The following is a 25,000-nucleotide window of genomic DNA, read 5'->3' on the forward strand; positions in this document are numbered from 1 at the left end:
TGGTTGATTTTTGTTGCCTCTTTTCTTGAGTGGTACCCGGCATCCATCTTCTGTTAGTACTTTGTCATGGGAATCCATTATTATTATTATTATTATTATTATTATTATTATTTTATTATTATTATCATTATTATTATTATTATTATCATTTTCAAAAACTGAAACCTTATTCATATGGAACGAGCCCACCAAAGGGGCCATTATAGAATTGAAATTCTTTAAGCTTTCAAATAATATTATGCTGTTCATTAGGAAGAAGTACGACGAGGTAAAGGGAAATCCAGGAAGCAGATAAACCACGTATTAAAAAGAGAAAAAAAATTAACAAACGGATAAAACTGAACTGTGGATGTGCAAAGCCATAGATAATTACGGGTTTTGAGAAGTGATGGAAGTATATACAGCTGTTATTCTAAGTAATACATGCTGAGTGGTAATACATTGTTATGGTAATTTTCCAAACATCATTTTCTTGAATATTTTGTTTATATAATCATTATCTTAATAATCTATGAATACATATTCGTTCCAGTGTAAGGAATATGTACGCTATAGTTACAGGTATGATGTATGGATATACAAATACAAATATATATATATATATATATATATATATATATATATATATATATATATATATATATATATATATATAAACAGGTATAAAAATCAGTTACAACAGCCAGACGTAATGTTAGGAGACATGGCTGGAGACTGAATGGACTCGGAAAAAAATTCTGAGGGTAACAGAAAAAACAAGAAAGAAGAGAGGGAGAGAGAGAGAGAGGGTGACTAACGGGCCGTTAGCCAACGTGTAATGGCGTGGAAGTAGTCCAATTGTTCAAGGAAGGCGACAGTTTCTTAATGTATATAGAAATTCTCTCTCTCTCTCTCTCTCTCTCTCTCTCTCAATAGTCCTTTGAAGTTAACATTTAAGATGGATAAGTGAGGAACTGTTACATCGTTAACGAGGTCAATGAAGAGGGCTCGGAACTTATATAAGTCTAGGGTGTTCGATGTTATAATTTTCTTCTTCTTCTTCTTATTTTTCTTCTTCTTATTCTTCTTCTTCTTCGTCTTTGACAGGATTAGATTCGCATCACGTAATAAATGAAAGGAATCGGAAGATATGCTCAAAGACGGAGTTCTGAAGAGCGGGGGGGGGGGCAGAGGGGGATATTGGTGTTTATTTTTTATATAAGGACTCACTGGGTGAAAAGTGGATATGCTTTGGCGTATATATATGTATAAGTACATAAAACATACGTATGAATGTATATAAAATTTGAAACTAAAATTTGTGTGTAATTAATAGTAATATATTATAATTATATGTATATATATATATATATATATATATATATATATATATATATATATATATATATATATACTCTTAAAAACTCACAGTGGATGGACGTGACTACATGATATAATCGAATACCACAGGAAGAATACTAGGCAGAAATTCGAATTTCTGCCTATCATTTATTCTGTGGTATTCGCTTATACATACATCATATATAACCTAAATATCTCACTATCAAGATATCACACTTTCGTATCAAAGGAACTGATTCATAAATAATGAAGCCTTGTAGAACCCTCCTCGCCAATATATAAATATATAAAAAAAGAGAAAAAATAATTCGTCAAAACTTTTGGCAAAGGCAAGTTATATCTTCTACATATTTCAAAAGAGCTGGAACCATTCCTTTTGGAATGGTGCCAAAAATCGTCAACTTTTCTCGCCCCCTCCCATCCCCCCCCACACACACTCGCCCCCCTCCCCAAAAAAACTAAAAGTTAACATAAAATGTAAAATCACGAAGTGGTGAAAGTATTCAGGAAAATATATATCAATTAGAAATTATCTATTATAACGGCTGTAATTATTTCATATTTGGAACTCACAAAAAGGTAATATTAATATAATATATAATATATATAATATATAGTATATATATATATATATATATATATATATATAATAATATATATTAGGATTGTTAAAAATCATTAGAGGATGTACAAAACTTGTAGAAATACATACATACATATATATATATGTATGTATTTCTAGTGGGATCGATCTCGTGTTTCCACTAGTGTTGCGCAGTTGATACTGGCCCATAGGGAACATTCTGAGACATTTTATGAATGCAATATATTTTCATTATGATTTTATTATAAGTAAAAAATTATATGCACCTTGACGTATGTATTCTACTTACGTCAATCATTATTTTCCTTACATAATTTTGTATTTATTTAGCACTTACTATCTGTTGATCATTCTTTATTTCATTCTGCTCTTTAAGTACTACTATGTAAATTGAATGGTTTATTACAGATCTAAATGGTTTATTATAGATCTAAATGGTTTATTATAGATCTAAATATTTCCACATCTTGAAGAAAGACTATGAATATCTCGAAATCTGTATTCTGCACAGAGATTTAGACCGAGTTTGTTTAGAGCCTCTGTGAGCGTTTGTGCCCAGATTTCTCAGTAATTTGTGCCTTCATCGGGTGAATGTTTGTGACCAGATTTCTCGCTAGTTTTTGTCTTCATCAGGTGAATGTTTGTGACCAGATTTAGCGGTAGTTTGTACCTGGAATCAGTGGCTGTTTGTAATCAGAGTTCATGAGAGCTTGTACCTTGACCAGGCGAATGTTTGTGACTAAACTTCGCGAGAGCTTGTTCCTGTCTTAGGTGGATGTTTGTGACCAAATTTCACAATTGTTTGTGTCCAGATCCGGTGATTGTTTGTGGCCAGATTTAGCGAGAATTTGCGTCTGGATTAAATGATTGTTTGTGCCCAGATCCGGGAAGTGTTTGTGGCAACATTAGGCAAAAGTATAACCCGACATCCCGTGACTGTTTGTGACCAGACTCTACTCAAGGTTGTGTCTAGATTTCGCGATTGTTTGTGCTAAAATTCTACGGAAGATTGTACTTCTGTTTAACTTCAAAATATTAGAACATTCCAGTCCGTGGTAACTTATTTAACAAATTAATGGTATTTGCAAACCGTTCCTCATGAATGTTTGTTGATTTTTGACAGATATGATAGATAATGTAAACAATCACCAACCTCCGGCAAGCTTCGCTGCCGTTGGTCGAAAACACCCGGTTTTACTGAGCGAGCGCCAATAGGCGCGCTCGGCGGACGGTACGCAGTGTTTACGTCCACGGCCGTGCAAAGCCGTTCCCCGCTCGTTAAAAACATTAATCTAGGCGCAGCCGACAAACATAACCTGGCTGATATTGTCTGACGTGAAGTGAAAGAGAGATGCGGACGAAAGTAATTGCTAGTCTCGCTTGTTTCCATCGAAGGATGAGCGGTTTCTTGGTTTGCCAATTTTTCGTTTTTAAGTTGTATTCCAGCAGACGCTTTTGTTGCTATGTCAATTGATAACTGGTCCTCTTTTCCTGCAAAGGGCGACTAGACTTGCTGATCAGCAGCTTCCATTTCGCAGTAAATTGTTTTTTTTTGTATGGTGTTTTTACGTTGCATGGAACCACCAATGGTTATTCAGCAACGGGACCAACGGTTTGACGTGACTTCCGAACCACGTCGAGAGTGAACTTCTATCACCAGAAATACACATCTCTTAACACCTCAATAGAATGATCGAGAGTCGAACTCGCGACCACCGAGGTGGCAGGTCAAGACCATGGCCACTGAGGCGCTTATTATGCAGTAAATGTGCCTCAGTGTCGAAGTTTCTCAGTTCCAGAGGTCCTTTATTCCTTCCACCGCTGCACTGTGAAACAGCCTCCCTACTGAGGATGTCAAGCATATAGAAATATAAACCCTCAAAAGTTCGAGTGAAGATGCGATGCATTACTACCATAAAACAATTCACCTTTTACCTTAATCGTTAATTAACATTTTCCTTTATTTATTTGTTTATTTATCTCCTTTTTTAACTGCTGATTTCTCTCTTTTGTACTTCGTATTATTTTCTGTAATTTCTTGCAAATAAATACTCTATTCTTTGGAAGCCTGAATTTCAAGTTAGTGGCCCCTTTGGTCTCGTTCCAGGTTTATCTTCTGAATAATGATAATGATAATGATAATAATAATAATAATAATAATAATAATAATAATAATAATAATAATAATAATAATAATAATAATAATAATAATAATAATAAAGAGAACACCAGAGTAGAAGAGAGAGAAAGGGTAAAAATTCATAAGTATCAAGACCTGGCAATAGAAATAAGATTAAGAAGGATATGGGATATGCCAGTGGAAATTGTACCCATAATCATAGGGACACTAGGAGGCACGATCCCAAGATCCCTGAAAAGGAATCTGGAAAAACTAGAGGCTGAAGTAGCTCCAGGAATCATGCAGAGGAGTGCGCTCCTGGAATAAGCGCACATAGTAAGAAAAGTGATGGACTCCTGAAGAGGCAGGATGCAACCCGGAACCCCACACTATAAATACCCCCCAATCGAATAGGATGACTGTGATAGAGCAATAATAATAATAATAATAATAATAATAATAATAATAATAATAATAATAATAATAATAATAGACTAAAGAACTAGCCAGCGATGACACCTGACAATGGCTACAGAGGGGAGAGCTAAAGAAGGAAACTGAAGGAATGATAACAGCGGCACAAGATCAGGCCCTAAGAACCAGATATGTTGAAAGAACGATAGACGGAAATAACATCGCTCCCATATGTAGGAAGTGCAATACGAAAAATGAAACCATAAACCACATAGCAAGCGAATGTCCGGCACTTGCACAGAACCAGAACAAAAAGAGGCATGATTCAGTGGCAAAAGGCCTCCACTGGAGCCTGTGCAAGAAACATCAGCTACCTTGCAGTAATAAGTGGTACGAGCACCAACCTGAGGGAGTGATAGAAAACGATCAGGCAAAGATCCTCTGGGAATATGGTATCAGAACAGATAGGGTGATACGTGCAAATAGACCAGACGTGACGTTGATTGACAAAATCAAGAAGAAAGTATCACTCATTGATGTCGCAATACCATGGGACACCAGAGGTGAAGAGAAAGAGAGGGAAAAAATGTTTAATTATCAAGATCTGAAAATAGAAATAAGAAGGATATGGGATATGCCAGTGGAAATTGTACCCATAATCATAGGAGCACTAGGCACGATCCCAAGATCCCTGAAAAGGAATCTAGAAAAACTAGAGGCTGAAGTAGCTCCAGGACTCATGCAGAAGAGTGTGATCCTAGAAACCGCGCACATAGTAAGAAAAGTTATGGACTCCTAAGGAGGCAGGATGCAACCCGGAACCCCACACTATAAATACCACACAGTCGAATTGGAGGACTGTGATAGAGCAAAAAAAAAATAAATAAATAAATAATAATAATAATAATAATAATAATAATAATAATAATAATAATAATAATAATAATAATAATCTATGAATAATGAAACTGACATAGACCTCTCTAATAATAATAATAATAATAATAATAATAATAATAATAATAATAATAATAATAATAACAACAACAACATCATAGGGTAATGAAACTGACAAATAACTCTTTTATCTATTTATTGTCGTCAAGGTCATTGACATAAGGCTCTATTGCTATAACGTGACGTCATTTTTTTGGATGGCATTCTCACAGAGGAGTCGAAGCATCAAACAATTCCATTTCATAACCAATAAATTCACCCATTAATCGGATTTAATAAGATGACTTAAGTCGGTCATAGGACTGGCTAGTTGTTCTAATATATATATATATTATATATATAATATATATATATATATATATATATATATATATATATATATATATATATATATATATATATATATATATATAGTAGTATTCACACATATAAGTCCAGTTGCCCACGGCAGTTCTGGAATATTCATTCATATATTCCTGCACAATCGGTATTAATAATAATAATAATAATAATAATAATAATAATAATAATAATAATAATAATAATAACCTTTAAGACAAGCAAGGCTTTGAAAACTCTACGGGACGTAAACACCAGATTACATCGAACGAGTGATCATCGATTCTTCCCGAGTCCGTCCATTCTTGGGGTAATTTCCTGCAATTTCCTTCCCGTAATTTATTACAATGACGGCTGAGAGAGAGAGAGAGAGAGAGAGAGAGAGAGAGAGAGAGAGAGAGAGAATCGGTACAACGGGAGCTAGACGATTAATAAGAGGGAGAGAGAGAGAGAGAGAGACCTTTCGTTACGGATACAACCTTAATGGTAACAACACCCTCCATAGCAATAAGTTATCAGCTGTTTTAGATAATAATAATAATAATAATAATGATAATAATGATAATAATAATAATAATAATAATAATAATAATCCCAACGTTTCGCCACTTTCACAAGCAACATGATCAAGAGCAAGAAGCAAGCGACCAATCAGAATCGGTGACCTCGTGACGTCACGATGTGAGGTCACCAACATCCTTAAACCACAAAATGTTTGCGAATACAAGTGTCTTAGATGACTTCAGTAGGTTGGGCTGAGTTCAGAGGTCTACAGTAGGTCTCTTAAAAATTTTATTGCTATTTTAAGGTAGTGGTCATATCACTGATGGTGTTAACAATGAAATGTTTAATATAGGTACAAGCAAAAGTAGTAGTAGTAATAATAATAATATCAATAGCTCTACAGAATCTCTGATCTCCTATTATAAAAAAAAAATAAATACAAACTCTAATAGAACAGTAATCCCTTCAGACCCTCGCTTAGATAAGCGAATGTTTTTTTTGTTTTATTTTTTCTATCTCAGATCCTAAAGTGACATTACACGAAAAAATTACAATAATAACAATAATAATAGTAATAGGTCAACAGACTCTAGGCTCTCTTCTTACTTAAAAATAAAAAAAATAAATAAAAACTATGGAACAAGAATCCCTTAAGACCCTCGCTTAGAGAAATAATTTTTTTTCACTCTCTCTCCAAGACCCAAACGCGACAAACGCCAGACTTGGGCCATTACTGGGGCCTGTAAGGGCATTGCATCTACAGAAAAAAGGATAGTCGACACTATGCCAGAAAAGGTCATTATAACTGAGCCCCAAATCATGGGATGGTCATCGTGTCTCTTATATTAAACTCTCTCTCTCTCTCTCTCTCTCTCTCTCTCTCTCTCTCTCTGTAGGACAGACGCCTGCCTGGATGGTGACCTCTATTGAAAAGGGAGCCTGATGACTTTTGATGCTATTAATCTAGACATATTTTATAGTGTGTGACTATGAGACTGAATGTTTGTGTGTGTGTGTGTGTGTGTGTGAGAGAGAGAGAGAGAGAGAGAGAGAGAGAGAGAGAGAGAGAGAAGTGGGGGGGACGTCGTCGGGGAATGAATGTAAAAAAAATCCTCAGAGAAGAAAGTAAAGTTCCATACGAACGAATGAAGATAGTAAGGAAAAGAGAGAGAGAGAGAGAGAGAGAGAGAGAGAGAGAGAAACGAGTGATACTGAGGATATGTGAAGATTTTGGACAGACAAAAATATTGTTGCAAATACTGTCCCCTTTTTATTTTTGCATTTGCCTTTTCCTATTCATTCCTATTCATATCACCAACATTATTAGGTGTAACCATCGTTATAATAATAATAATAATAATAATAATAATAATAATAATAATAATAATAATAATAATAATAATAATAATCACCAATGCACGGACAATACATGAGACAGACTAAAAAACTGGCCAGCGATGACACATGGCAATGGTTACAGAGGGGAGAGCTCAAGAAGGAAACTGAAGGAATGATAACAGCGGCACAAGATCAGGCCCTAAAAACCAGATATATCAAAAGAACGATAGATGGAAATAACATCTCTCCCATATGTAGGAAGTGCAATACGAAAAATGAAACCATAAACCACATAGCAAGCGAATGTTCGGCACTTGCACAGAACCAGTACAAAAAGAGGCATGATTCAGTGGCAAAAGCCCTCCACTGGAGCCTGTGCAAGAAACACCAGCTACTTTGCAGTAATAAGTGGTACGAGCACCAACCTGAGGGAGTGATAGAAAACGATCAGGCAAAGATCCTCTGGGACTATGGTATCAGAACAGATAGGGTGATACGTGCAAATAGACCAGACGTGACGTTGATTGACAAAGTCAAGAAGAAAGTATCACTCATTGATGTCGCAATACCATGGGACACCAGAGTTGAAGAGAAAGAGAGGGAAAAAATGGATAAGTATCAAGACCTGAAAACAGAAATAAGAAGGATATGGGATATGCCAGTGGAAATTGTACCCATAATCATAGGAACACTAGGCACGATCCCAAGATCCCTGAAAAGGAATCTGGAAAAACTAGAGGCTGAAGTAGCTCCAGGACTCATGCAGAAGTGTGTGATCCTAGAAACGGCGCTCATAGTAAGAAAAGTGATGGACTCCTAAGGAGACAGGATGCAACCCGGAACCCCACACTAAAAATGCCACCCAGTCGAATTGGAGGACTGTGATAACAACCCCCCCCAAAACCCCCCAACAATGAAATAATAATAATAATAACAATAATAATAATAACAATAATAATAATCTATAAATAAAAAATAAACAATAGAGAATCCTTAGACTCCAGCCTTCACAAGCCAGACGCCTAGGAGAGTCTGATTGATTGATCTACCATTGTTATCTGGCGTTGCAGCAGGCTATGGAGACGCTGTAGACTATTAATTCTCTCTCTCTCTCTTGCTCTCTCTCTCTCTCTCTCTCTCTCTCTCTCTCTCTCTCTCTCTCTCTCGTTCAAGCTATAAAGAAATAGGCCTCCTGATACTCACTTTCTTTGTTACCTCTCTCTCTCTTAAATAAAATAAATAATCTCTCTCTCTCTCTCTCTCTCTCTCTCTCTCTCTTCTCTCTCTCTCTAAATAATCCTCTCTCCTCTCTCCTCTCCTCTCTTCTCTCTCTCTTAACCCCCTAAAAATAAATAAATCTCTCTTTCCCTCTCTCTTCTTAATCGTGTAATCATAAATTAATTTTCGTGATATATAAATAATAATATGAAATCTCTCTCTCTCTCTCTCTCGTCTCTTCTTCTTCTTCTTCTTCTTCTTCTTCTTCTTCTTCTTCTTCTTCATGGAAGACTTAAGACTCTCCAGAAGGTATATACATAGACTCGAGATCCTCTACCTCCGGATATTAAAGAGGGAATGGATCCGCTTACCTGGGAATCCAATCCCAAGTTGAAGCTACTCGATTTCCTTACACTCACCTCATTTCCATCTACTTCCATCCTGAGTTTCACTTTTTTTCTCTCTCTCGCTTTCTTTTTCACTTTCTCTCGTCTTACTTTTTTTAACTCCTAAAGTTTGTCTATTCCTTTTTACTGTTTTTTTTTGTAATTTACATTTTTTTTTTAACTTTTATTCTCCCTAATTATCATATTCTTTTATTTGACTTTCACTTTTTTCTCTCGCCGTTTCTCTCGCTTTTTCTCGTTTCTCTCACTCTTTTTTTAACTCCTAAAGTTTGTCTGTTCATATTTACGTTTATTTAAATTTACCTTATTTTTATCACTTTCATTCTCCCTAATTATCATCACATTCTTTTATTCGACTTTCATTTTTTTCTCTCGCTTTCTCTTTCACTTTCTTTCGTCTCTCTCTCTCTTTAACTCCTAAAGCTTGTCTGTTCAATTTTACAGTTTTTTAAATTTAGCTTTTTTTTACATTTATTCTCTGTAATTATCATCTCATTCTTTTATTTGACTTTCACTTTTCCCCTATCTTTCTCTATCACTTTCGTTTTCTACACGTAAAGTTTAGTATGTGTTTATTTTTACGGCTATTTAAATTTACCTGTGTTTTTTTTACATATATTTTCCCTAATTGTTATCTCATTCTTTTATTTGACTTTCACTTTTTTCTCTCACTTTCTCTCGTTTGATTTTATTTTCTCTCGCTTTCTCCTCGTCAAGTTTATCTGTTGGTTTTTGTGATTATATAAATCTACCTTATCATTTTTCAACAGTATTCTCGCAATTATCTCATTCTTACATTTTGTACGTCACTATCTTCTGTCTTTCTTATTCACATCACTATCGTCATCATCACGAAGCAGTTCATAATTTATCACTTTTCACCACTGTTCTCACCATAACCATCTTATTCTTTTATTATAAGTCACTATCTTCTCTGTATAATTCTCATCACAATATCTTGACTAGTATATTGTCTAATCGCCACTATCAACAATATTAATTTGTTTCATTGTTAATCATTGCATTTTAATAGAATTATTTGGCTTCTTAAATAACAGAGGAAAAATCCTGTTTCCTTAAATCCAGGATTTGTAAAAATCTGTGCCAAGCAATTGCCATATTTCATATTTACAGATATCTACAGTTAATCACATGGCAGTGCAAGTACACTGTATGTGTTCTATACAGGATATTACGCTGAGGAATGCATTCGTGATAATAATTACTGCAAGTTGCTAAATATGTAATTACAGGGTTTTATTTTGACCAAAGCTAATGGACGGTAGCTACATTCAATTTTCAAAGTATTGCTAGTTGCAAGGGGTAATCTCTCTCTCTCTCTCTCTCTCTCTCTCTCTCTCTCTCTCTCTCTCTCTCTCTCTCTCTCTTCTAAATACTTACATGAATGTTACGTTTGTGATCAGTTTACCTACATGATTGTTACGTATGTGATCCATTTACCTAAAAGAACGTTACGTTGTGATCCATTTACCTAAAAGAACGTTACGTATGTGATCCGTTTGCCTAAACGAACGTTACGTATGTGAACCGTTTACCTAAAATAACGTTACGTTGTGACCCGTTTACCTAAACGCACGTTACATTGTGACCCGTTAACCTAAACGAACGTTACGCTGTGACCCGTTCATCTACACGAACGTTACGTGTGTGACCCGTTTACCTAAACGAACGATGCGTATGTGATCAGTTTACCAAAACGAACGTTACGTATGTGACCCGTTCTCCTACACGAACGTTACGTATGTGATCCGTTTACCTATGCCAACGTTACGAATGTGATCCGTCTACCTAAACGAACGTTACGTATGTGATCTGTTTACCTAAACGAACATTAGGTATGTTTCCGTAGTAAAAAATGAAAAGAACAAAACAAAATTAAAGGAAAGAAAAAACACCAACGCAGCTACACAAATACGAACCCAAGTTGTCAGGGGGAATCAAACAATGCTAATTTAGCGAGTGATTGATGACCTGGGCTTAATCACTGGGAGATAATTGCCACGAACCATTATAAATGTATCGTTTCATCTTCCCGAGTAGTTTGGGGTCATTATTAAGTTATTGAGCCTTTTATCCGGAAATGGGGCAAGATGACTTTACGGCGATATCAATCAAAATATGCTGGAATTTAATTCTCATTAGTTTGTTAAAGACGCTAATTCTCGTTCAATAAAATGTGGGGGAATTTTGTTAACGATTAACACGGAAGAGAAAGATTAGTATTAAGTAGCAACAATAAAACGAAATATTGTTTTATTGGTGATATAAAAGGGATATTAGAACGATTTGGTATTTAAAAAAAATAAAAAGTAATAGTGCATCACGACTTACTTAGAAATCAGTGTAATACCCAAAACTGTCTGGTTAGGTAAGTAGATGGATGTCCACCTGTTTTATAATTTAATCATTGTGTGGTATCTATCATTAATGCTATATATATATATATATATATATATATATATATATATATATATATATGTGTGTGTGTGGTGTGTGGTGTTGGTGTTTGGTTTGTGTGTGTAAATATGTATATACACACACACACACACACACACACACACACACACACACATATATATATATATATATATATATATATATATATATATATATATAAGACAACTTTGACAATTAATCTCGTGTCCATTCAATGAACTTTACGATACAACCTCAGGAATCTGACGTGTATAAGCATTAATGGGTGCTTCAATGAGATCCGAAAACCCCACCAAGTCCGAGAAGGAAAATGCTTAATAAAGAATAAAAATAAAAAGTATTAAGAAGCAAATGCCAAGGAATTCTATTAACGTAACGAAAACCGAGGCTCCTGGAATAAAAAGATCTCCGCTCTTTATTCTTGATCTCGACCAGCAGACTGACAAAATCACTTCCAAAATGAATCAAAGGGAAAGTTTGGAAGAAGAAGAAAAACTCCAGAACTTTTTGCTCGTCCAGTCTCTCAGTTGTTTTAGTCACCCCAACAACCCTTACCCCCACGTTCCCCCCCCCCCCCAACCCCACTTCCCCTACACTATGTCCCTGAGACCTTCTTAAATTCCCAGTCTTTCTCATCTAGAGATCTCAATAATTTCCCTAGTCTTTTCATTTTTTCTCTTACACTCTCCTTCTTTTCCCCTAGCCTTCTTCTTCTTGTCCGAATATTCTCCTTTTTTTCCCAAAGCAATCTCCTCTTTTTCCTAGCACTCTATTCCCCTAGCAATTTCCTTTTTTTCTTTGCACTCTCTTATTCCTCTAGCAATCTTCCTTTTTTCCCTAGCACTCTCCTTTTATTCCCCTAGCACTGTCTTTTTTCCTAGCACTCTCCTTTTATTCCCCGCTACACTTTCCTTTTACTAACCTTTTAGCACTTTCATTCCCCTAGCAATCTCTTTTTATTTCCCCTAACATTTCCTATTCCCCTAGCATCTCCTATCCTCCTGATCAATTCCTACAAAACTACAACACTTTTCCCCTACTCCCTAAGCACCCTTTCATTCCCCTAGCAATCTCTTTTTATTCCCCTAACAATTTCCTTTTATTCCCCTAGCAATCTCCTTTTATTCCCTTAGCAATTTCCTTTTTGCCCTAGCACTCTCTTTTTATTCCCTTAGCACTCTCCTTGTTTTTCCTTAGCACTCTCCTTTTTGCCCTAGCACTCTTTTATTCCAAAAGCAATCTCCTTTTATTCCCCTAGCAATATCCTTGTTTTTCCTAGCACTCTCCTTTTATTCCCCTAGCAATCTCCTTTTTTTCACTAGCAATCTCCTTTTTATCCTTAGCAATCTCCTTTAATTCCCCCAGCACTCTCCTTTCCACCTAGCAATCTCCTTTATTTCACTAGCAATCTCCTTTAATTCCCCCAGCACTCTCCTTTCCACCTAGCAATCTCCTTTATATCCTTAGCAATCTCCTTTTTATCCTTATCAATCTCCTTTAATTCCCCCAGCACTCTCCTTTCCACCCAAATTCCTATTCGAAGCAGACTCCAGACAATGGACTTCCATTGAGAGAGAGGAAAATCTTCACCTCGAGAGAGAGAAAAAATAGGATTGGTGGGTCTTGAGTGTCTGTTACGGGAGGAGTTTGTGAATTTTGGGGGTTTTTTTTGGGGGGGAGGGATGACGGGGGGGGGATGGCGGGGGGAAGGGGAAGAGTTTTTCTTATTCAAGTTCTCTCGTGAAGGCAGGAAACACATTTGGTATGAACATAGTTGTTTGTGGATCTTGTATACACTCATGTGAATGTATATTTATAAGCTTGAATGTTCTTATGACTGTGAATGATTTAAGTATAAGTGTAATATACACATTCGCAAGTATATACGTGTATATAGTATGTATATATATATATATATATATATATATATATATATATATATATATATATATATATGTATGTATATACGTGTGTCTAGACATATAATATATATAGATATACTATATATATAGATATATAGATAGTATATATATCTATATATATATATATATCGTATATAATATTAGAATATATATATGTGTGTATATGTATATATATATACATATATATATATATGTATATATATATATATATTTAATATATATATATATATATATATATATATATACCAAGATATATGTGAAGTCAAGTGTGTAAATTCCTGCGAGAGAGAGAGAGAGAAATTATACAATCTGACTGTTTTGTAATCGAGTCTTTTATCTACAGTTAGTAATTCTGAAAATTCTAATATTCCTCAGAGAGTGAGTAACTATCCAAGATTATATACACCAGAAGGCACAATATTTAGCTGAAGTCTATTATAATTACTTGGTATGAAATAATCATCAGTTTTTTCCTAGAATAAATTCTGCTTGTCTCTATGGCATATTGAATATTTCCAACAAACACTTCTCCTAAGGCAACATGCGACTCTATCTCAGCACAAGATACCTAAGGCTTTAATACATTTTGTTGCTAAATTCACTGAAGTCTTGATTCACTAATTTTAAAAAATCATTAACGAAAGGAAAGTTTATTTACAAAATATCAGGTAAGCTTTAGCGGAAATTCGATCACTAGTATGGAAGTTGTTGATAGAATCGAACGTAGAACGCACTAGAACTTCTCCTTTTTTCGAAAAAGGTTCCTACGAAATACTTAAAAGACATACAAGGACTTCCTCCAAAAACGTCGCCAGAGACGATAAATGACGGCGACCGTAAATCAATTGAAGAGACTCATCTCTCGTCTCCGAGTTTTATGACGACGGCCGCCATCTCCACCAGCCCCACGACCGAGGCTGATGTATCCTGAGGTCATTTTGGGATTGGTGAAGCCAGACCGGGAGGCTGAAACCCCTTCCAGATATCTTTGGAATTGGTGAAGCTGGACCGGGAGGCTGAAACCCCTTCCAGATGTCTTTGGAATTGGTGAAGCTGGACCGGGAGGCTGAAACCCCTTCCAGAGATCATTTTCGGATTGGTGAAGCCAGACGGGGAGGCTGAAACCCCTTCCAGATGTCTTTGGAATTGGTGAAGCTGGACCGGGAGGCTGAAACCCCTTCCAGAGATCATTTTCGGATTGGTGAAGCCAGACTGGGAGGCTGAAACCCCTTCCAGATGTCTTTGGAATTGGTGAAGCCGGACCGGGAGGCTGAAATCCCTTTCAGAGGTCACTTCGGGATTGGTGAAGCCAGACGGAGAAGCTGAAACCCCTTCCAGAGGCCATTTCGGGATTCGGAGGCGCGCAACGTTTTTAGAAGACATTTCGAGAGGTTTGATGGATCACTGGTAGTCCTGCTTGGTTGTCCTGCAAAGTCTTTTTTTTTTTTCTCAGGGCGACCTCAGGGTCATATCCGAGAGACGATTTCGGCTGCAGGGAGGGAGAGTGAGCTGCGATATGCGCTCGTCCTGCGACGTGTCGTCGACCTGAAAGACTGGAACGCCGCAGCTCCCGATCTCGTCTGTCCAGGAGCCGCTGGACGGGATGACGGATGGTACCCAGAGACCGTCTAGCATTTCGATGCTGGAAGAAGAAAAAAGGGAAAGTATTAGGACTTTTTTAGGTACACTGAACACTTACGAATATTGAGCAAGAACTGTAGGGAATACTTACATTACTGAGTAAGAAATGCGGGGAACACTTATAGATATTAAGTAAGAACTGTAGGGAGCACTTCCAGTTACTGAGTAAGAAATGTGGGGAACAATTACAGTATTAAGTAAGAACTGTAGGGAACACTTACAGGTACTGAGTAAGAAATATGGGGAACACTTGCAGATATTGTATAAGACATATGGGGAGTACGTACAGATATTGAGTTAGAAATGTGGGAACACTTAAGGATACACACATAAGCCTTCTATAGAGAATCCGTGTAAAAATCACAATCACACATACAACGTAATTTTCAGGATCTCATAGATAATCTAAATCATTATTCACAGTCGCAATACAATTTTTAACATAATTCATGCAATATATCATATGGAGATGTACAAGCACTGAATTCCGGGCATTTATGAAATATTTCCCAAGGCCACTTACTTTGTCGTTTTCTGATTGGTATCTGCAGTTATCCTCAGCGTCCACCACCGTCCTTCTACAACTAATGCCTTGTTTTCTGCAAAAATAAAGTAAAAATGACAATTTTTTTAATGGAATGTCAGTTTTTTTTTTCAGAGAAACCTATGAATATTAATAATTACCTTCAAGTGTCAAAACCCTGTTGATATATTTCATTCGTTGTTATAATCTTGTAACAATGACACTTTGAAAGCTTAAGTCTCGAATCAAATGTTAAAATTATGAAGAGCTTACTTGGCCTTTCAGAGGCTGTATACGTGTCTCTAAAATGTCAGACATTTACTCCCTGGTGATGAAGACACTCCTCTCTCTCTCTCTCTCTCTCTCTCTCTCTCTCTCTCTCTCTCTCTCTCCTTACCTATGAAAGAGACGTAGTGGGAGGCTTCTAAAACCTTCTGGAGGGCGGCTATCTTGAAAGCCCCGTCCATCCCGAAGTTCAAGGTCTTATTGGGGATGGACTGCAGTGATCCTCCACTCACGAGAACTGTTGAAAATATAGTTAAACAAGTTTTAAGATTTCCAATAACTTTGTCTGAAAATCATGTATCTCTTGTAACTTAAAAAGCCTGGGACTATGTTCAAGCTCCAATCGTCCAGAGGACAGAAGTACAGTGGATTTGGAATTTGTTTTGACGTATCTTTAATCTTACATCTTAAATTTCTGCCTGCTCCCATATATAAACTAATATTTTTCAGATGCATGTTGTATTAAGGTTGCTGATATCAAAACTTTTTTCAAATAAGTTCACTTCTGTTCAAGCTACGGTAATTATCAGCGAGTATAAATAATTAAGAATTTCATCATAGACATCATTATAATGTAAGACAGCATACTGGGATATACTTCTTGAAATATTTTTTATTTATTGTTTACATAACAAATATATTACGCACAATTTGACTCTTTGAGTTTTTTGCTCAAATTAGACTAATCTCTATTCGTTTCCTTTAGCTGCTTGTCCTGCCAACATACTAACACTAAAGATGCCAGAAAATATAAAATAATTCTAGGGTTTTTGATACCCAGAGCTACTGGCATTCAATATTATGGTTATAACAAAGAGATGTGAACTTTTCTTGCCACAGATCAAGGCACTAGGTTTTGCTGTTTAAAACTAAAGCAGCAATTCCTTTTTTTTAAGAAAAATGAGAAACAGTGAAAGAAACTGACCTGTTACAGCGGAATCCTTAAGGTGACATTTCACCGTGAGTTTGGTACAGGCATTAAGTAGGTTTGTAGTGATCATTAAGAGCTCTCTTCTTTGACAGGCTATGGCCGCGGGGATTCCCCTTTCGCTCGACAAAGGAGAGAAATGCGTGGAATGCGACTGACGGGAGCTGGGCAGGAAATCACATGGGTAGTTGACCGTATACCCTGAAGGCAGGTGGAGACGCGCCAAGCGCCTCTGTTTAACAGTCGAGTGCCACAGGGCTGCGACTGTGCGCAGTTCGTGCTCCTGACGGTGTGGCTTTTCATTGACGTCCCAAGGAGGGTCTACACTCGCTATCAGAAAGAGGGAATCAGGACATACAGCTGCCCCATGCTTGTGGGACCTAGCCCGCGCATGGATGTCTAGAAACATCCTCGGTAGGAGCAACTGCAGTTCGGTTCCTAGACGAGGCCAGTCTAGTTTCTGAAGTGCTTTGGTGCGCATCACAAAAGGCGCCTCGATGGATTGGCACAGCTGGCACTCGAATAATGAAGTCGTGTATCCTCGAGTGAACACGAGTTGGCCTCCTCCTTCAGCTACTTGTAGACATCCCGCCCTCCAGCGGCCATCTTGTCCTTTACCGGCGCCACCTACCGCCCAGACTCCAGACCACTCAGCCACCCACACAAGTCTCTCCAGCCTGGAGTGGTTGGTTATTTGCGTAAGCTTTGTGCCTAGGAAGACGTAAGGAGTTTTCACGTGGGACAGAATTCTTTTCAGTGCCTTTGCAGTGGATGGACTGGGTTTCTCAATAAGCAAGTTTGGCACGCCTTCCACCGTGGCATCGGTCACCAGGAGAATAGGCAGCCCCGGATAAATGCGCTTGAAATCATCGAGCAGATTGGATATGTGATCCTTCTCAATATCCCATAGGACGGCTGTGACCACCTCCCTCAAGGCCAGAGAGGAGCAATTCATGGTAAAGTATCCCGTATGATAGCGTGGGTACCCCGTTCGCGACCCCGGGAACTGCTCGGGACAAGCCAGGCGCCCATCGACGCGCCCCGGAGCTGGAAGAATAGCCTCCTGACTTTGCTTCCTGGAGCCACTGTTTTCCAGATTCTCAATCAAGGGCAGATGAAGGACGGAGGCCAACTGGCGGAGGAGGTTTTGGTCGCTCGAAGTTGAGAACGCAGAGCGGACGGTGCTAAAGGCTGGTCTAGGCTGTCCAGGGCTGACGCCACTTGGTGCAGAGAGCGCTCGAAGACGTGCCAGTAGCTGTGAGGTGGTCCTCGGCGTGACAGGCATTCCTGACAAGCCTCGGCTCCACCCTCGGCCCATTTGGGGCCTGTCTCTGCTATGACTTTCGAGGCGTGTCTGTCCATTGGGGGGAAAAATTGGTGAAGATTAAGCACTGCACTTGATCCTAGGCTTGAAGTAGGCCACATTTATTTAGTACAACATCTATCAGCGCTGACTATGGTACAATCATGAAATAGCACCAGAAATAGCACCAGCATACAAAACTAACTTAATACACCCATAATAATAACAGATCACTATCGAATATTGAAACTTGAGAAAAATTACAAATCAGGGAACAAATATAATTAAGAAACCCACATACAGTTTCGGAGCATCATATTTCTACGATGAAGAGACAGCATGACGCTCCAAAACTGTATGTGGATATCTTGAATATACTTTTAGTCTCATTTGGTTCTTTCTTTAAAGTCATGTTAATAACAATTATGCAAGAGTAAAGGTTTTCCAAGAAAACATCCTTATAGCATTATTATTGTAATTATTATTATCATTATTCTTATTATAATTATTATTCATAAGATGAACCCTAATCATATGGAACAAGCCCACCACAGGGGCCACTGACTTGAAATTCAAGCTTCCAAACAAATATTATGGTGTTCATTAGGAAGAAGTAAGAAGGGGTAAAGGAACATACAGAAAGAAAAGAGCTCATTAATTAAAAAAAGAGAAAACTAATAAATTAATGAAGCGATAAGAATCTATTTAAATACAGTAATAATCTTAGGGTAATAATGTATTGCGAGAGTAAGTGTCAATGCAGGGAAGCGGTGGAGATGAAAGTGTGACCTCGTCTGCTGATGAAGAGCTGACCTGGGACTCGAGGCCGACGTGGTCAGGGTCAGGGAGATGAGGAGCAAGGTCCAGGAGCAGGAGGCGACGCAGAGGAGAACCAGCTGAACGGCAGCCTGTCTCTTCTCCCGCGAACACCAGACGCGCCCTCTGCAGACTCTCCTGCAGCAGAGGTCGTCTCCCGGAGTTTCATCTGTCGATAAATGTCCAGATATCTCATTTTTTTTACGTGGATAGGCTCTCTCTCTCTCTCTCTCTCTCTCTCTCTCTCTCTCTCTCTCTCTCTCAGTAAATGATAAGAGCTCATTTTCACAAGGAATGGGATTCTCTCTCTCTCAGTAAATGACGAGATCTCGCTTTTACATGGATTGGGTCTCTCTCTCTCTCTAAATGTTGAGATCTCATTTTTACATATATTGGGTTTCTCTCTCTCTCTCACTCTCAATAAATGACGAGATCTCATTTTCACATAGACAGGGTATCTCTCTCTCTCTCTCTCTCTCTCTCTCTCTCTCTCTCTCTCTCTGCATCCCTGACCATCCAAGATTGGAAGATGCAAAATATACCGGAAGATGTACTAGCAACTCTCTGGTAGACATTAGAGGTGCCTCACACTGAGGGACCTGGGGCAACCCGAACGAACTGTAAGGACTGTAAGGACTCTCTCTCTCTCTTCTCTCTCTCTCAATAAATGCCGAGATCTCATTATTACGTGGATTGGGATTTTCTCTCTCTCTCTCTCTCTCTCTCTCTCTCTCTCTGCTCTCATAAAATGCCGGATCTCATTATTACTGGATTGGGATTCTCTTCTCTTCTCCTCTCTCTCTTCTCTCTCCTTCTCAATAAATGCCGAGATCTCATTATTACATGGATTGGGACTCTCTCTCTCTCTCGATAAATACCGAGATAGATCTCATTTTTACATGGATTGGCTCTCTCTCTCTCTCTCTCTCTCTCTCTCTCTCCATTTAAATTATCATTGTCACGATTTCAAGAATGCAACATTTCTATAGCTTAAGTTCGTAAGAACCTTCTATTTTCTTTCACATTTTACCAGACAAACTTTACTGAAATTGTTACAGTAAACAGTCTAATGTATATTCAGAGGAGATAAGCCTTATTCATGTGGACGAAGCCTATGGGGGTCCACTGACTTGGAATTCAAGCTCTCCAAAGAATATGGTGTTTATTTGAAAGAAGTTACATCATAGGAAATGCAGAGAGAAGAGATAATTCGTTAGAGAAAAAGGATAAATTAATAGATAAAAAATGAAAAATAAATTCTTACCAGATTACAACAGCAGGTTATGGTGGATAATAATGGCAAAAATATTAGCAAAATATTTCAACCTTAATAATGATAATATTAATAATTACTAAAATACCGATAATAACTTGTAGCATTAACTAAAATACTGATAATAAGCTTATAGAATTAGCAAGAATAATATCAAAGACAAAATCTTCGACAATAACTTATAGAACTAACAAAAGCACTAACAATGGCTAAAATAATGACAATAACTTACAGCATTAACAAAAATATTAACAAATGCCAAAATGTTAACAATAACCTGTACCAAAAATTGACAATGACAAACATAACAATAAATGTTGCACTAACAAAATATATTGATAATAACAAAAATATTAGCAAAAATATTAACTTGTACCACTAACAAAAATGTTGACAATGACAAACATATAAACAGTAAATGTTGCACTAACAAAAATATATTAACAATAACTTGGTAGTATTAACAAAATTTTAACAATAATGGGAAAAAGAACAAAACTTGCAGAATTAGCATAAAGATAAATAATGACAGTAAAAAAAAAAATTTCTGGCGTGCAATTCGTTACTTTAGGCGTTCAGACATATAAAAACACACCCAAAAGTCTGTAACTGTATTTTGTCAGCCAAATGAAGTAAAAAAAAAATACAACACATCAAAACAAGAATACTATGGAAAAAAACACAAAAAAATACAAAAACTTAACACAGTGAAATCAGTAAATCTTTTCCCCCCCAGTATTTGCACTTTCCATAAGTTAGTTGCTTCGTCAGCAGCAGAAAGGACGAGAGAGAGAGAGCGAGAGAGAATCTTGACAAGAAATGGCCTTTGGAAACGGCACCGCCGTTGTGGGAGCCGAAGGCTGGGGGAGGGGGGGAAGGATGGGGGTGGGGGGTTCGTGGGGGGGTGGGGAGGTTAAGACGGATGGGATTACCCGATGTGTGTATTCTCTGTATATTGTTTATGTGACACCCAAGATGGTGGGACTTGGCAGGCAATCAACTGCTGGGGAAGAAGAAGAAGAAGAAGAAGAAGAAGAAGAAGAGGAGGAGGAGATAAGGGATATTGTCCTTTTTCTTCGCTTCTCTGAATGTATAGGATTGGTGACGGTGTTGTGGTTTTTTAATATGATAGACGAGAGAGAGAGAGAGAGAGAGAGAGAGAGAGAGAGAGAGAGAGAGAATTTCAGAAATGGAGTGTGTGTATGTGTGTGTAGCCATACACATACTCACACAAGTACACAAGCATACACACACTTGAGTATTCTTGTTGGCTGAAATCTAAGTGTAAGTATAATTTTCTTCAAGTTATGTGGTTCAGTTTGTTTTGATTAGGTTGAAATATATCAAATGTTCGATTATAAAAAAAAAACATTTTTCATGTAATAACTTTTAAAATTACTCTCCTTGGAAAATCATAAGCCTTCAAATGCCACTCTCTTCTCCCATCCACAAAGACCCGAGCTCCAGGCAAGTCTTTTCCCTTCAGAGGCAATTCTCTGCCTTCCATGGAGAAGACTTCCAGAGCTACTGGAAAATCATAAGCCTCCAAAGGCCACTCTCTCCCTCCCATCCACAAAAACCCAAGTTCCAGGCCAGTCTTTTCCTTTCAGAGGCGATTCTCTCCCATCCATGAAGACTTCCAGAGCCACTGGAAAATCATAAGCCTCCAAAGGCCACTCTCTCCCTCCCATCCACAAAAGCCCAAGTTCCAGGCCAGTCTTTTCCTTTCAGAGGCGATTCTCTCCCATCCATGGAGACTTCCAGAGCCACTGGAAAATCATAAGCCTCTAGAGGCCACTCTCTCCCTCCCATCCACAAAAGCCCAAGTTCCAGGCCACTACTTTCCTTTCAGAGGCAATTCTCTCCCAAAAAGAAAAAAGAAAAATAGAGTACTTAGAAGAACTAACCCAAAATGAAAAGAAAATAGATATAATGAATATAAGTGAAACCTGGTATTCCCAAGAGACTGGGAATGATGATCAAATAAAAGGGTTCCAAACTTATAGATCAGATAGAAAAAATAGGAATCAAGGGGGAACCGCAATATATGGGAAAGACAAAAAACAAGGAAAAATATATGAGAAATATAGTAACTCAGAATGTGAACTAATAGCGGTAGAATTTGAATCTGAAAAATTGATGAACATAGTAATATATAGACCTCCTAATACTAAAGAGTTTGACTTAATAATTGAAAAATTGGATGATATATGTAGAAATCACAAGGACTGGACGATTCTCCTATCTGGTGACTTCAACTTTCCTTTCGTAGAATGGAAAGAACGAATAGGAGACTGTGGTTGTACTTATACATATAAAAAAGAGAGTAATAGTAGTGCAGAAGATAAGAGGTAATTTGAAAAGCTATTAGATATGCTACTAGAATACAACATTCAACAAATAAATCACCTGCCAACAAGAAAGGAAAATACTTTAGACCTAGTATTTGTGAACGAGATGAATTATGTTAAAGAAATAATAGTTTATAATGCGAGTATTTCAGATCATAATGTCATAGAATTAACAGTTCATTCCAAAGCAAGTGAAAATAGAGATAAGCAAGAAATGAAAAAGTGGGAAGGATATGGAAAATATCACTTCTACAGTAAAAATATAAAATGGTCAGAAATTAATGAAGAATTAAACAAAGATTGGGATAACATTTTCAGTAAGTGATGACATAGGGTAAATACGGAGATATTATATAAAATATTGGAGAAAATAGTGGATAAATATATACCGAAGAAGAAAAGTAAACATCATTCATGCATACCAAGAGACAGAAGGATCTTGTTCCAGAAAATCAGAAAGTGTAAAAAAGGTCTTGCAAAAGAAAAAAATGCATGGAAAGTTATAGAACTAAAAAGTAAGATAGAAAGAGCAGAACAAAAGATTATACAATCAAAAGAAAAGGAAAAACGGGACTTGGAAGAAAAAACCCTATTAAATATCAAGCAAAACCCCAAACTATTATACTCATATGCGAAGAAGATGAATAAAAGAAGAATAGAAATAGGCCCTCTGAGAATTGAAGGGAGATTAACGAATGAAAAAAAGGAAATTTGCAACATACTGGCAGAACGATATAAGAGAGAATTCACCCCTAGAATAGATAATGAAGATAATGATATAGAAGTAAGGGACGAAAATAGTGAATATTTAGCTGACATAGAAAATAATGAAGCTGATATTGTGCAGGCAATTAATGAAATTAAAAATGGAGCTGCTGCAGGGCCGGATGGAGTCCCTGCTATTTTGTTAAAGAAAGTAGTTCATTCTATCGCAAAGCCACTTGCAATATTATTAAGACAAAGTGTAGATACAGGCAAGATTTATGATGAGCACAAATTAGCATATATCACCCCTACTTTCAAAAGTGGATCAAGACTAGAGGCAAGTAATTATAGGCCTGTGAGTCTAACATCACATATTATGAAAGTGTATGAAAGGGTAATGAAGAAAAATATTGTGAAACATTTAATAAAAAATAATTTGTTTAATATAGGACAACACGGTTTCGTACCCGGAAAAAGTACACAAACCCAACTGTTAGTCCACCGTGAGAACATATTCAAAAATATGAAAAGCGGAAATGAAACAGATGTGGTTTATCTAGACTTTGCTAAAGCTTTTGACAAAGTAGACCATAATATATTAGCAAAGAAAATTAGAAAACACAATATCGTAGATAAAGTAGGAAGATGGTTAAAAGAATTTTTACACAAACAGAAAACAGATAGTTATTGCAAACGATGAGAAATCGGATGAAACCAAGGTAATATCCGGTGTGCCACAAGGTACGGTGCTAGCTGCAATATTGTTTGTTATTATGATTGAAGACATAGACAGTAATGTTAAGGATTCGGTAGTGAGTAGTTTCGCTGATGACACAAGAATAAGTAGAGAAATTACTTGTGATGAAGATAGGAACGCTCTACAAAGAGACCTTAACAAAGTATATGATTGGGCAGAGGTAAATAGGATGGTATTTAACTCTGATAAATTTGAATCAATAAATTATGGAGACAGAGAAGGAAAGCTATATGCATATAGGGGACCTAATAATGAGACAATCACAAATAAGGAAGCAGTTAAAGACCTTGGTGTGATGATGAATAGGAACATGTTATGCAATGATCAAATAGCCATTCTGTTGGCAAAATGTAAAGCAAAAATAGGAATGTTGTTACGGCACTTCAAAACAAGAAAAGCTGAACACATGATTATGCTTTATAAAACATATGTTCGTAGTCCACTTGAATATTGCAATATGATATGGTACCCACACTATCAAAAGGATATTGCACAAATAGAGAGTGTACAAAGGTCCTTTACAGCTAGAATAGAAGAAGTTAAGGACCTAGACTACTGGGAAAGACTACAATCCTTAAAATTATATAGTCTAGAAAGGAGAAGAGAACGCTACATGATAATTCAGGCATGGAAACAGATAGAAGGAATAACAGAAAATATCATGGAACTAAAAATATCAGAAAGAGCAAGCAGAGGTAGATTAATAGTGCCCAAAACTATACCAGGAAAAATAAGGAAAGCACACAGAACATTAATCCACTACGCACCAGCATCGATAATGCAGCGTCTATTCAATGC

General features: G+C 37.1%; 2 protein-coding genes across 2 annotated transcripts in view; both read right to left on the minus strand.

Moving 5' to 3' along the window:
• The window catches only part of LOC135217433 (uncharacterized), a 142,969-nt gene that overhangs the window by 103,813 nt on the left and 14,156 nt on the right, over window positions 1–25,000 (minus strand). The window lies entirely within an intron of this gene.
• Window positions 13,925–19,248, minus strand: LOC135217434 (uncharacterized). Its single transcript, XM_064253301.1, has 5 exons — window positions 19,114–19,248; window positions 16,995–18,351; window positions 16,182–16,307; window positions 15,785–15,860; window positions 13,925–15,262 (listed from the first exon to the last, which is right to left on the minus strand). The coding sequence occupies exons 2-5, from the start codon at window positions 18,313–18,315 to the stop codon at window positions 15,070–15,072; spliced, it is 1,716 nt and encodes a 571-aa protein (XP_064109371.1). The 5' UTR covers window positions 18,316–18,351; window positions 19,114–19,248; the 3' UTR covers window positions 13,925–15,069.

Source organism: Macrobrachium nipponense, chromosome 7 (genome assembly GCF_015104395.2).
Source record: "Macrobrachium nipponense isolate FS-2020 chromosome 7, ASM1510439v2, whole genome shotgun sequence".
Lineage (NCBI taxonomy): Eukaryota > Metazoa > Arthropoda > Malacostraca > Decapoda > Palaemonidae > Macrobrachium > Macrobrachium nipponense.